Below are 13,368 nucleotides of genomic sequence, written 5' to 3'. Positions count from 1 at the left end.
GGGGGTGGGGGGGGGGGGGGGTGGGGGGGGGGGGGGGTGGGGGGGGGGGGGGGTGGGGGGGGGGGGGGGTGGGGGGGGGGGGGGGTGGGGGGGGGGGGGGGTGGGGGGGGGGGGGGGTGGGGGGGGGGGGGGGTGGGGGGGGGGGGGGGTGGGGGGGGGGGGGGGTGGGGGGGGGGGGGGGTGGGGGGGGGGGGGGGTGGGGGGGGGGGGGGGTGGGGGGGGGGGGGGGTGGGGGGGGGGGGGGGTGGGGGGGTGGGGGGGTGGGGGGGTGGGGGGGGTGGGGGGGGGGTGGTGTGGGGGTTTGGGGGGGGGGGGGTGGGGGGGGGGGGGTGGGGGGGCGGGCGTGGGGGGGGGGGGGGGGGAGGTGTGGGGGGGGGGGGGGGAGGGGAGGGGGGGGGGTGGGTGGGGGGGGGAGGGGGGGGGGGGGGGGGGTGGGGGGGGGTGGAGGGTGGGGGGGGGGGGGGTTAAAGAGCACTGGTCCCAATACGGATCCTTGGGGGACACCACTCCCCACATCTCTCCATTGTGAGAATTTCCCATTTACACCCACTCTTTGCTTCCTGTTTCTCAACCAGTTTTTAATCCATAGGAGGACTTCCCCTCTTATTCCTTCATTGCTGAGTTTTCTCAATAGTCTCTGGTGAGGAACTTTGTCAAAAGCCTTTTGGAAATCCAAGTAGACAATGTCCACTGGTTCCCCCTTATCCACATGCCTATTTACATCCTACACTGATAAAATCTCCACCTGTCAATTACATTGCTTGCCTCCACAAGATATTATACTGATGAAAATTCCACCTGTCAATTCCATTGCTGGATCCACGACATACTACACTGGTACAATCTCCATCTGTCAATTTCGTAGCTTGGGTCCACACATACACTACATGAGGATTACCCCATGTGTATGAAAGCCAACATCCACTGAGGATCTGGTAGCTGTGATTAAGAAATATCAACAGCAAATCTCCAGGAATTTTGCAACCTGAACTGGGCAAACGAAAGGTGGGGGCGGGGGGGGGGGGTCACAGGAACGAAGGAAAACCACTGAAGAAGCAGACTAGGCAATAAGAGAGTGAGAGAATCTCAGGAAGGAAAATGAGAAAGGGAAGGGGGGGGGGATTATCAGAAGGGAGGAAGGAAAACGGCAGAGAAAAGCTCCTTTATTGTCACTGTGCCTTTCGTTTAAAGGGGCCGTCCTGAGCATCTCCTGGGTTCCTTATTCAACCTCATCTGCCCGTTCGCAGGAGAGTCGAACCAGGAGAAAGTCTGGACCTCTGCAACTGCCTCAGGGATCGCCAGGCAAGGGTTAACGGCGCCCCCCCGAGGGAGGGGCGACCCCTCCTCCGCCGCGTCACCAGCTTCCTCCTCCTCCTCCTCCTCTTCCCGGAGCTCCACGGAGGCGTCGGCGAGAGCTTGCAAAGCCGGTCCGGGCCAGGTGGGGCGATGGCCGTGCAAGCGGCGGCTCTGCACCCCCACCACCCCTTCGCCCCCTTCGGCTTCCCGGGGGCGGACTTGGCCGAGGTGGGCAGAGGCTACGACGGCGGGGGAGCCCTTTTGCTCTGCGGAGGGCCCGGAGGAGCCGGATCGGGGCCCGGCGAGGCGGGCGACTCGCGCGAAGCCACCGGCGACCTGCTGCGCTTCATCGACTCGGCGTCGAGCAACATCCAGCTGGCCCTGGGCAAGCCGGGCAAGTCCAAGCGCAAAGTGAACCATCGGAAGTACCTGCAGAAGCAGATCAAGCGCTGCACCGGCATGATCGCCGCCGCCGCCCCGCCGCCGCCGGAAGCGCCGAATATGAGCCCGAATAACAGCAATACTAAGCGGACTTCTCCGACGGCGGCGGTTTCCACGGTTTCGGCGACGGCTTCTGCTTCTTCGACGTCGCCCCCCAGCGGCGGAGCGGCGCATTGCAAGCCGCCGCCGGCCAAGCGCGAAGGCGCCACCTTGCAGCGCCGGAGCCTGGCCGCCCTCTTCGACTCGCTGCAGCCGTCGGGTTCCGAGCACGAGCGCCCCCCGGCGGCCGCTGGCGGGGGCAAGGAAGCCGGCCCCTCGGCCGCCAAGAAGATGCCCCTCCGCAAGCGCAACCTGCCGCCCTCCTTCTTCACCGAGCCGGCCCGCCCGACGGCGCCCGACCCCGGGCTCAAGGAAAGCGCCGGCCCGGAGGAGCTCTTCGACCTCCTGGCCGCCCCCGAGTACGGAGCCCTCCTGGCCGAGCAGCAGCTTTACCCGACGGGCGGCCGCCTGCAGGCGTCGGATCTGGGCGGGGAGGGGGCGCTGTACGAGCCCCTCTCGCCGCTGTCCCACCTGATGTACCCCGAGCCCCCCCTGCGACCCCTCCCGGGTCTTTACACGGGCAGGTCGGACCCCGCCGGGCCGGAGGGCAGCCCCGCTCCCCACTTGTCTTCCTTCGCTCCCTTCTTCCCCGACTGTCCCCTGCCTCCACCCCCGACCATGCCCTATGACTATACCCCCGGGTATGCCCGAGGGGTGCCTTATTCCAATCTTTAGGGGAAAGGGACTCTGTTGAGTTTGGGGGAGGGGGTGCTGGTGGAGCCCTCCAGGAAGTGGTGGACTGGGTGGTGTTGGATCTTAGGATTCCTGGTGTAGTGGGCACCTAGGAAGCAGTGCGCTGAAGACAGCGGACCCCCCACCCCACCCCACCCCCAAAGCCCTGGCTGTGCTTTTCTTCCTTCTTTGGATCCCAGGATTCCACTTGATGCTTAAGTCGACTTGCGCGTCCGGTTAAGTCGACCGGTTAGGCCGTTAACTGGTCCCAACAGTCGTTTCCCCACATCCGGCAGATCTTGAGAACTGGACTTCTGGGGGGGTGTTTGGCCAAGAGAGAAGGAGAGCGAGGAAGACTACGACTCCCAGGAGCCTTTGGGGCCAGCCATGGCAGTGGGAGGAATGCCACAAACTGGTGGCAGATTGTCATGATTTCCTGTGGCTCCTTCTCCGCCACGTTCCTGAATGGCCACAAACAGGTGTTCGGTCGGCTGGTGGCCCCAGTGGCTGTGGGGTTATCTTTGGGGCAGTTCTGAACATGGTCAGCGAGGACCCGGAGGGTGATGCTAATACTTCTGTTGCAGGGGGAGGTCGAGGGGGGAGGTCATCACTGTACCCTCCCCTCCAGCACTCATGAGATCTGGTCTTCGCATAAGGATATGTGGCAATTGATTTGGGGTGGGTTAGGTCGGTCAAACTCACGATGCAGTCCTACGCAGAGTTAGTCCAGTCTGAGCCCACTGAAATGGGGACTCTTCATAATGGGGACTCTTCATAATGACAGCTCGTCTCCAGACTATACAGATTGGTTCCCCTGGAGAAAATGGCTGCTTTAGAGGGTGGGCTTTGGGGGTATCGTTCCCCACAGAGGTCACTTTCCTGCCCTAGCTCCATCCCCAAATCTCCGGGAGTTTCCTAACCTGGATCTGGTAACCCTAATCCCCTATCCCCAATGGTGGGATTTGCACCGCTTCGGCAGAACCGGGTTGTTAAAATGGTGCTCGTAAACAACCAGTTGTTAAACTATTTGAATCCCACCACCAGAACCGGTTGTTAAATTATTTGAATCCCATCACTGCTTATTCCCTGCCGGGGGCCCTGGGAAAACCCGACACCCCCCCCGCCCCACTGAAACGAAAGGGCTTAGAATGGAGTCACTTTCCGTAGGATTATACTTTGGCAAAGCGCATCTGGTTTTGTTCCGGACGGAGTGAAAGGAACTCTGGAGTTTCTGTGGAAAGTCAGCATCTAGATCAGGGGTAGGGAACCTTTAACATTCAAAGAGCCATTTGGACCCGTTTTCCATGGGAAAAGAAAACACTTGGAGCCGCAAATAATTTTTGACATGTAAAATAAAGATAACACTGTATATATTGGGTTTTTTTACCTTTTACTCCGCTCATTCTGAGAAGCGCAGGGATGTGGCAAGGATGGGGCCAGCAGCTCGGCCTCGCCGGGCCACCGGGAAAGCGCCCGCCCCGCTCCAACGGGGCAGGCAAGAGGGGAAGCCCGCGGCTGCAGGGTGGGCAAGGGTGGAGCCAGTGGCTCGGCTCGTGGAGCCGCAGTGCAAAGGCAGAAGAGCCGCAGGTTCCCTACCCCTGATCTAGATCAAGACAAGTGAGGCCTTTGAAAACTTTTTGGGGTACGATTCTTCTCCAGGGGTCAAGATAGCGTGCTGTTTTATTTTTATTCTGAAGGGTGGACGGCAACATTGGAAAGGGGGTTTGGATGCCTAGTGGTTTCCCATCTCCGGTGGGAAAGATCTCTAGCAGAGGCCCCTTCCGCACATGCAGAATAATGCACTTTCAATCCACTTTCAGTGCACTTTGAAGCCGGATTTTACAGCGTGGAATAATAAAATCCACTTACAAACAGTTGTGAAAGTGGATTGAAAGTGCATTATTCTGCATGTGCGGAAGGGGCCAGAGACCCTAGAGATTTGAGGCTGGTTAGAGCGAACAGACAATTCTGACATTAATAATCATCTGATGCAGTAAAAGGCAATTTTATGTGTACTTGGGAGAACCCCCTTCCCAACTAAATTAGTTGCCATTAACCCTTCAGGTGCCACATGTAGTTCGGCCCCGATGATACTTGCAGAAACAACATGTTTTCCGGGTTCATTGGATTTTATTTCCAGATTATTATTATTTTTTTGGGAAAGGGTAGTTGCCTGCTGGTTGCTCATTGAAAAACATCACCCCTAACCTTGCTTTACTTTTTCCGGGAACGGACCCAATCCGTCCCCCCTCCTCCTGTCCTGGATGGTGCTTTTTTTAAGAATCAAAAAGTCATGGTTTGACGTGCAAGGAATAGGGGTGGGTTGAAAACAAACCCCTCCCCAAATATGCAGCATTCAAATATACTAGATAGCACGAGGTTGGTTTTTTAATGAGATTGGGATCAAGTTAATTGTGTCCCAAACTGGCTAGTTGGAAACGATGAGCTGTCATCTGGAGCAGTTGGAATAAGAAATGCTTAATCCGTTTTATGAGGTTGCAGAAGTCAGAGAGCGAGGAAGATCTGTTGCGTCCGGTATCCCGTGATGTTCTGTTAACGGGGTTCTACTAGATCGTTTTTCTGTTTTCTAAAAGGTTAATTGATAACTCGGTAGCCCTATCGGGTCAAAGAAGCAGTGTTGAGCCCAGAACTTGTTGCAAATGCCTCGTTTCACACCCGGATTGTGGTAATGTTTGAAGGTATGAGCGTTTGCAGAGTAAATTCCTCCTTCCAGCTCATCTCAGGCAAGGGTAGTGGCCAGGACAGAGAACCCTTTCGCACATGCAGAATAATGCACTTCCAATCCACTTTCACAATTTTGCAAGTGGATTTTGCTATTCCGCACAGTAAAATCCAGCTGCACAGTGCGTTGAAAGTGAATTGAAAGTGTATTGTTCTGCATGTGTGGAAGGGGTCAGAACTAGAAGTTAGAGGTAGAAGAAGAAGAGTTTGGATTTATATCCTTCCTTTCTCTCCTGTAAGGAGACTCAAGGCGGCTTACAAACTCCTTTCCCTTCCTCTCCCCACAACAGACACCTTGTGAGGTAGGTGGGGCTGAGAGAGTTCTGAAGAACTGTGACTAGCCCAAGGTCACCCAGCAGGAGTGTAGGAGCGGAAAAACAAACCCAGTTCACCAGATAAAGATTCCACCACTTATCAACAGCAAGTTCTTCGTGCATGCCCAGCTGCCTACACAGGTCTTTCTTGCCTTCATAGTATACTTGCATTTTCTGGTATCCTCATGGGAAACATCTCTGCTGAGTAAAGCAGGGTTATCTATAGTGCACAGGTGTCAAACTCACGGCCCTCCAGATGTTATTGACTATACTTCCCGTCATCCCCTGCCAGTATCGTGCTGGCAGGGGATGATGAGAACTGTAGTCCATAACATCTGGAGGGCCGCAAGTTTGACACCTATGCTATCGTGACTGTTGGTCGCCTGTGGCGCATTGCGAATTGCCTCCAGGGGATCAAATGAAGACATTTGGGTGTTCTTAGTTTTGGTTCGAGGTTATATTTTTTGGTTTGAGACCACGATAGGCATGATCAGGAAATGGACACGTTCGTGGGGTGGTGACCTTTGTGGAGTTCGAGCTGATCGACACATTACTGTGGTCGAGCCACACATCTATGGGAATGTACACATTTCTGTGGAAATGGTGGACTTGTGGTCTGTTCCACTTCAAACAGGAGGGGAAGGAGAAGATTTCATTCACAAATATTCCCCATGTAAGCATCTACCTTTGTGCTCGTTTGCTACATGCAAAGGGCTTTTACATTGGGGCTTATCTAAAAAATTTGAATCGCTACCTGCAGTCTAGAGCTACAGTATAGAATTCTACCGCTGTCATTGGTTCTGCCTACTGTGCAGAATGGTGGGGCTGGTGGGTCACGGTTTCCAAACATGGGTATTTTAAGAGGCAGTCCCTTGTGCAATTTGTCACACATCCTTGGGGAAGAGGAGGTACAGCTCAGTGGTAGAACATCTACATGGCATGTGGAAGATTCCAGATTCAGTGCCCATCTTTGGGCAGCGTGGTACAGTGGTTAAGAGCGGTGGACTCTAATCTGGAGAACCAGTTTTGGAGAACATCGACGATGGTGAACTGGATTTTTTTTCTTGCTTCTACACTTGAAATCTGCTGGGTGGCCTTGGGCCACAGCCTCACGTACCTCACAAGGTGTCTGTTGGGGGTGGGGGGGTGGAAGGGAGGGAAAGGAGTTTGTATGCTGCCTTCAAAAGAAGAAGAGTTTGGATTTATACCCCCCCTTTCTCTCCTGTAGGAGACTCAAAGGGGCTTACAAACTCCTTTCCCTTCCCCCCTCGCAACAAAAACCCTGTGAGGTGGGTGGGGCTGAGAGAGCGCCGAAGAACTGTGACGAGCCCAAGGTCACCCAGCTGGCGTGTGTGGGAGTGCACAAGCTAATCTAGTTCCCCAGGTAAGCCTCCAGAGCAGGGAATCAAATCCGGTTCCTCCAGATTAGAGTGTACCTGCTCTTAGCCACTGCACCACTGCTGCTCTCCTTACAGGAGGGAAAGTTGAGGTATAAATCCAAACTCTTCTTCATCTTCAGGTCAGAAGATCTGGTAGCAGGAAAAGACCCTGAAAAGAGTTGCTGCCAGTCAGACTTGACAATCTGGACAGTCTAGAGTTGACTTCTTGATGGACCGAAAGGTCCGATGCCGTCAGTGCAAGGCAGCATCTATGATTTCTTTGCCATTCAGGTGACTATTTCAGTTGCGGATGCTGCAGGAGGTCACATGATGCAGCCTTATACTGAATCTGACTATTAGTCTATAAAGGTACAGTTCTGGTCGCCGCATCTCAAAAAGGATATCGAAGAGATAGAAAAAGTGCAGAGAAGGGCAACGAGGATGATTGAGGGACTGGAGCACCTTCCCTATGAGGAGAGGCTGCAGCGTTTGGGACTCTTTAGTTTGGAGAGGAGATGTCTGAGGGGGGATATGATTGAAGTCTATAAAATTATGCATGGGGTAGAAAATGTTGACAGAGAGACCTTTTTCTCTCTTTCTCACAATACTAGAACCAGGGGGCATCCATTGAAAATGCTGTGGGGAAGAATTAGGACTAATAAAAGGAAACACTTCTTCACGCAACGTGTGATTGGTGTTTGGAATATGCTGCCACAGGAGGTGGTGATGGCCACTAACCTGGATAGCTTTAAAAGGGGCTTGGACAGATTTATGGAGGAGAAGTCGATGTATGGCTACCAATCTTGATCCTCCTTGATCTGAGGTTGCAAATGCCTTAGCAGACCAGGTGCTCGGGAGCAGCAGCAGCAGAAGGCCATTGCTTTCACATCCTGCTTGTGAGCTCCCAAAGGCACCTGGTGGGCCACTGCGAGTAGCAGAGAGCTGGACTAGATGGACTCTGGTCTGATCAAGCTGGCTTGTTCTTATGTTCTTATGTTCTTAAAGGTCAGAATTGCCTACTCAAGACTGGCAGTGGCTCTTTCCAGGGTCTCAGCTGGAGGTCTTTTACATCAGCTACTACCTGATTCTTTTATCTGGAGGTGCCTGGGATTGAATTTGGGACCTTCAGCACGCCAAGCAGATACTCTACCACTGAGCCACGCCTTTTCTGCCCTGCACAAGATCCATTCAGATTAACACAGGAAGTTGTCTCAGGGATTCAGGAAGTTATCTCAGGGAAGCCCCACTGGGATGCAGAGCAAGGATGGGCTTTGATGCAGCTTCTGTCCACTTCTTGGTGCAACAGCAATTCCTGCCGGATCGTGCCCAGATTGGGGCTGACGTGGTTTATTAATTTAAAAAGAGAGAGACAAAAAATACATCTTGGGAAGTTTTTTTCCAATGCTGCTTTTGAACAGGAATTTGAAAACCACTTCATGGGCCTTTCCCCACTCACCGTTTGCTGTGCGCTACTCTTGCCATTAAAGGCGCGGAAGGGTCCGAAATAGCCCTCCCCACTACAAGGCCGGTGATAGCGCAGCTGCCTGGGCTCTACCGCTCTTAAGCCCCATCGAGTCGCCCGGCGTCATTCATGTAAGCTGCTGAAAACGGCACCTTTTGATGACCCCACGCAGAGCGCGGGGCTGTGGGGAAGCCGGGGAACACAATCCCCGCGCTAAAAAGGTCCACGCCGAATGGAACTGACATCATTTTTAAGAGTGGGGAAACGGCCCATGTTTAAAAAACCATGTTTAAAAAACCAGTGGGTTGGATCCAACCACTTTTCTCCTGTTGAAATAAGGAGGGTTTCCCCCCGCCCTTTCTGATCACCAAAAAATGGTATAGTGGGGAGCGTGGAACCTTTCTGATCAAAGCCCCGGTGGAATTGGAGCTGTAATGAGGGAAACTGGGGAAGATCGCCCAAAAACAGCCACCTGGGTCCAGAAGCAGAGCAGTCCTGTTTGAGAGAGTGAGTGGAATTTTATTGCCCGACCCAACAATGGCTTCAGCCATGATTGACATTTTTGGATCTGGGGCAATGATGGATGCTTTTAATTTGGCGTAAAACAAGGAAGGTGCTGTGGCTCAGTGAAAGGATCGTCGCTTTGCAGGCCGATGGTCCCTGGTTCGATTCCCAGTTAAAGGAGCAGGCAGGAGGAGAAATGAAAGGCCCCCTCCTCCCTACCGGAGACCCTGGAGAGCTTGTGCTACTTAGAGCAGGCAGTATTGATCCTGATGCACCAGGAGTCTGATTCAGTGTCGTTTCACACAGGTACATCGATGAAGGCAAGGGATAGATTTTTAATTCGTCAGCCATTTGGGGATCTCATGCTAGGGTGCTGGTTGAACCAGAGGCATAGCTGGGCCAAATTGCACCCGGTGCACAGTCTATTTTCCACCCCCACAATGGTGTCCCCCTGGCGGCGCTTATAAACCTTTCCTGCAGCCCACACTTTGCTTAGTTCCTTTCCTGGTAGGAATAATAGCTTCCCAGGAGACCTTGGCGAGGTCCCAAAGTCTCCTGCCACCAGGAACTATGGTGGGCTGTTTTTTCTAGCCTGTACTGTGAACAGAACATACCAGCTCGAAAGGTTCTAGGAAAAGGAAAGGAACTAAGTTAAATGTGGGAAGGGAGATGGGTGGGGGGCGCCGCAAGGGGTGCCACGGGGGGGCAGGAGAGGGGCCTGGGGGCAATTTTCCACCCCCCAGGCGTGCGTCCAGTGCACGGCACACCCCCTACCCCCTACCCCCTTGTAGCTCTGCCACTGGGCTGAACTATAACGAATCCCTAAAATATCTTATACTATGGACGGAGAGGGAGTGCCCTTTGGGAACATCCGTACAGTATGGCATCCCTGAAAGAGGGAGTGAAGCAGGGGTGTCAAACATCCTTAGATCCGGCCCCTTGAGGGGGCTTATGATGGTGAGCCAACTGAGGCACCCCCTCCCCCCACTGCTGCTGGGCTTGCCAGGCCAGGTTGGGAGTGAGAGGGGGCCTGATAAGATCTCTCAAGGCAGCCCCCCTACCTTTCAGCAAGCTCACCAGTCCAGGCACCCCCTCAAAGAGCCAGCATGGCATAGTGGTGGAGAGCAGATGGACGCTAATCTGGAGTACCAGGTCTGATTCCCCTCTCCTCCACCTAAGCAACGGAGTCTTACCTGGTGAACTGGATTTGTTTCCCCATCCTTACATTCCTTCTGGGTGACCATGGACTAGTCACAGTTCTCTCGGAACTCTCCCAGTCCCGTCTACCTCACAAGGTGTCTATTGTGGGGAGAGGAAGGGAAAGGAGTTTTGTAAGCCTCTTTGAGTCTCCGTAGAGGAGAGAAAGGTGGGGTATAAATCCAAACTCTTCTTCTTGAGGGCCATCATGAGGCCAACCAAAGCATTCCCCCAGCCCCTGCCAGGGCACGGCCCAACCAGGTCCCATTTATGCCATATCCAGCCCTCATAACAAATGAGTTGGACGCCCCTGTACTAAAGCTTGGAAACGGAGGGATTGAATAAGATGGATCAACGAGTAAGAAATGGAGAGTTCACAAGGATGCTTTGAAGCGGGCCGTATTTTATGGACGGTTCCTCTTCTTGGAACAAAAAAAAAATGTCGGACACTTCTGGGGAGCCTCTAAAAAGAACTCAGGATGTCTGTTAGCCTTGATCTGGAGTGAAGCACAATAACTATTTTTCCGGGCTAAGTTGTGGACCTGCATTAAAAGACACATCCAGCGATTCAGTGGGTTCCAAATGAGCCTGAAGGAGTGTGTCTTGATTTCATTGCACATGCCTGCTTCCACCTGTGGACCTCCCTTGCTGGATAAGGGCGTGTGCAGAGGTGGGATCCAGCAGGTTCTCACCAGTTCCCGAGAGTGGGTTACTAATTATTTGTGTGTGCCGAGAGGGGGCTTCTAATTGGGTCCGCTTTTCCATCTCCCCGCCCTCGCCTCCCCGAGAGGCATCCTGCCTTTGAAGGCGATATAGGGTTCGCCTGTAGCAATTGCGCATTCGTAATGTAACTCCCTGGAACTGGGGTTATTCCCTTTCAGATACTGCATTCCATTGGAATTCGGCGCATTTCGTACCTTTTATCTCACCAGTCTCTGTCGAAGAACCTGTGTGTTTCACGCTGCTGTGTTCAGATTTGTGAGTTAGGGCATTTTTCTATAATGTGATGATGATTTAGAAATGACCTGGAATTACCCAAAAAAATTGTTTGGGGTAATTGGTGGGGAATTTGGCGGCGCGCCCATGGGGAAGCATAAAACACAGGTTTTGCCCAGGGCTCAGGTTTGCCTAGGTATGCCTCTGCCCCCTTTGCTGAGTGGGGGCTGGTGAGGGAACCTGTTACTAAAATTTTTGGATCCCACCACTGGGCGTGTGGATTTACTATTTATACCATACACTTAGAGATGGGGTTTGTACAGGGAGCTAACGTATTTTGTGACGTCGGGTGCGGTACGCTAGCGTTGGCAAAGCCCAGTATTGTTTTTCCAAGCATCATAGCCTGCTCCTTCTAAACGTTGCTCCCGGTGCGCCAGCCCCGTTGTTAAACGTACCGAACGCCGGTAGATAATAATATTTAATGCTTCCAGGTATTATTTTTTACAGGACGTAATAACTGCGTGGTTGTGTACCTTAGGATCCAATTGTCGATTAACCGTAGACCAGTTGAACTGATAGAGACATCTGATGCCGCGAGCTGTGACGAGAGCGCTGTTTTCACAAAGCAGCATTGACTGCTGGCAATGGAACTAAACAAAAAAACCCACTCATGGTACTTTTTCCTGTAACCTTCTTCCTCAACCCCTGCATCTAATGAGCCTCGGCTGGATTTCTTGTTTCAAGGCGCCGAACGAGACGAAGCTCGTCGAAGCTAGCAAAACGACGGATCTGCTCATCCGCACGATTACTAAATCCTAGCTCCTCAGAAAGATTGCTCTAGCGTAGACCTTTTGACACATCGCTACCAGCGTTCAACAACGTATCTAAGGATACTGCACACAGCAATCCTGAGACGAGAAAATGATACGCCGTGCAAAATATTTGGGACACGATCAAACTGGACCGGCTCCGCTGATGCGACTTGCACAAACTCTGGTGGGCTTCCTTCACGCACCCGTCAAGATGTGGGAAGAAATGCTGTTGAGTCGACTTGTGTATAAGATATAATTTGATAATTAAGTTATGTTCATTAAAGTCTATGAGAAATCACAAAAAAGCTTTAAGGATCCTTGTGCTTTAAAGAAGTGTGTTTGTATCATTGTAGCCCAGTGTTGATATAAAAACCAGTTATTGCTTAGACTGAGTTTCAGAGATCACAAGCAGACTGTTCTCACAAGAAGCCGTTTCTACTTCTTCCTGGAGATCCAGCGTGGTGTAGCGGTTAAGAGCAGGTGCACTCTAATCTGGAGAACCGGGTTTGATTCCCTGCTCTGCCGCTTGAGCTGTGGAGGCTTATCTGCTGAACTAGATTAGCTTGTGCACTCCCACACACGCCAGCTGGGTGCCCTTGGGCTAGTCACAGTTCTTTGGCACTCTCTCAGCCCCACCCACCTCACAGTTTATCAAGCACTAATAATGGTCTTCTCCGGGGAGGATTTGCAAAATGTAGATCATGATTTGAACGTTGTTCAGATTCAGGGGCAGAACCAAAGGGGCTCTTTTGCATGTGCATTCAGGTATTTGTCCCCAGTTCACCAGTGGTCCAGTTCACAACTATGCCAAATGTAGTCAAGTTGCAGCTGACTTATGGCTACCCAAGTGACAAGCAGAGGTGGTTTGCCAGTGCCCTCCTCTGCAAAGTTTTTTCCGCTAGTTCTCCCATCCACGTACTGACTTCGGCGAAAAGCATGTGAGATCCGCCCGAGGACTGGGCTATATCGCCACCATTCCACCTCTCGATTGGCTTAACTTCTGCGGTGTTTCCCCGAAAATAAGACAGTGTCTTATGGTAATTTTACTTCCAAAGATGCGCTATATCTTTATTTCAGGGGATGTCTTATTTTTCTGCAATGTTCTGTTAGTCGGAACCGGCTAACGAAACAAAAAACTTTGCTCACGTCTTACTTTTGGGGGATTACTTGTATATTTTACACGCTTATACGCGAAACCTCTACTACGATGTCTTGTATTTTTCCAGGAATCATCCTTGCTCCGTCGAGCAAGGGTATAATAAAGAGAGCTGGATTTAAAGAGGCGAAAACGCGGATAGTCCCTCTGTGTACTGGAGCGATGTGAGGTCATAGCTCCGTGGTGGCGAACCTTTGGCACTCCAGATGTTATTAACTACAATTCCCATCAGCTCCTGCCATCAGCCAATTGGCCATGCTGGCAGGGGCTGATGAGAATTGTAGTCCATAACATCTGGAGTGCCAAAGGTTCGCCACCACTGTCATAGCTTATTCCTGAGAACAGGGAGTGTTGAGCA

At 52.5% G+C, this 13,368-nt stretch overlaps 1 protein-coding gene across 1 annotated transcript; it reads left to right on the top strand.

Annotated features, from left to right (window-relative positions):
- Positions 1-1,388: 1,388 nt before the first annotated feature.
- On the top strand, positions 1,389-3,874 carry FAM181B (family with sequence similarity 181 member B). Its single transcript, XM_048494537.1, has one exon. The coding sequence runs from the start codon at positions 1,447-1,449 to the stop codon at positions 2,509-2,511; it is 1,065 nt and encodes a 354-aa protein (XP_048350494.1). The 5' UTR covers positions 1,389-1,446; the 3' UTR covers positions 2,512-3,874.
- The last annotated feature ends 9,494 nt before the right edge of the window (positions 3,875-13,368 follow it).

Source organism: Sphaerodactylus townsendi, linkage group LG04, assembly GCF_021028975.2.
Source record: "Sphaerodactylus townsendi isolate TG3544 linkage group LG04, MPM_Stown_v2.3, whole genome shotgun sequence".
NCBI classification, from domain to species: Eukaryota; Metazoa; Chordata; class Lepidosauria; order Squamata; family Sphaerodactylidae; genus Sphaerodactylus; species Sphaerodactylus townsendi.
The sequence above is the reverse complement of the archived record's forward strand: the minus strand, read 5'-3'. Positions and strand labels throughout refer to the sequence as shown.

What these genes read in the sequence shown, in the direction of transcription:
- FAM181B (XM_048494537.1), top strand. Translation starts at nt 1,447, where the DNA reads ATGGCCGTGCAAGCGGCGGCTCTGCACCCCCACCACCCCTTCGCCCCC.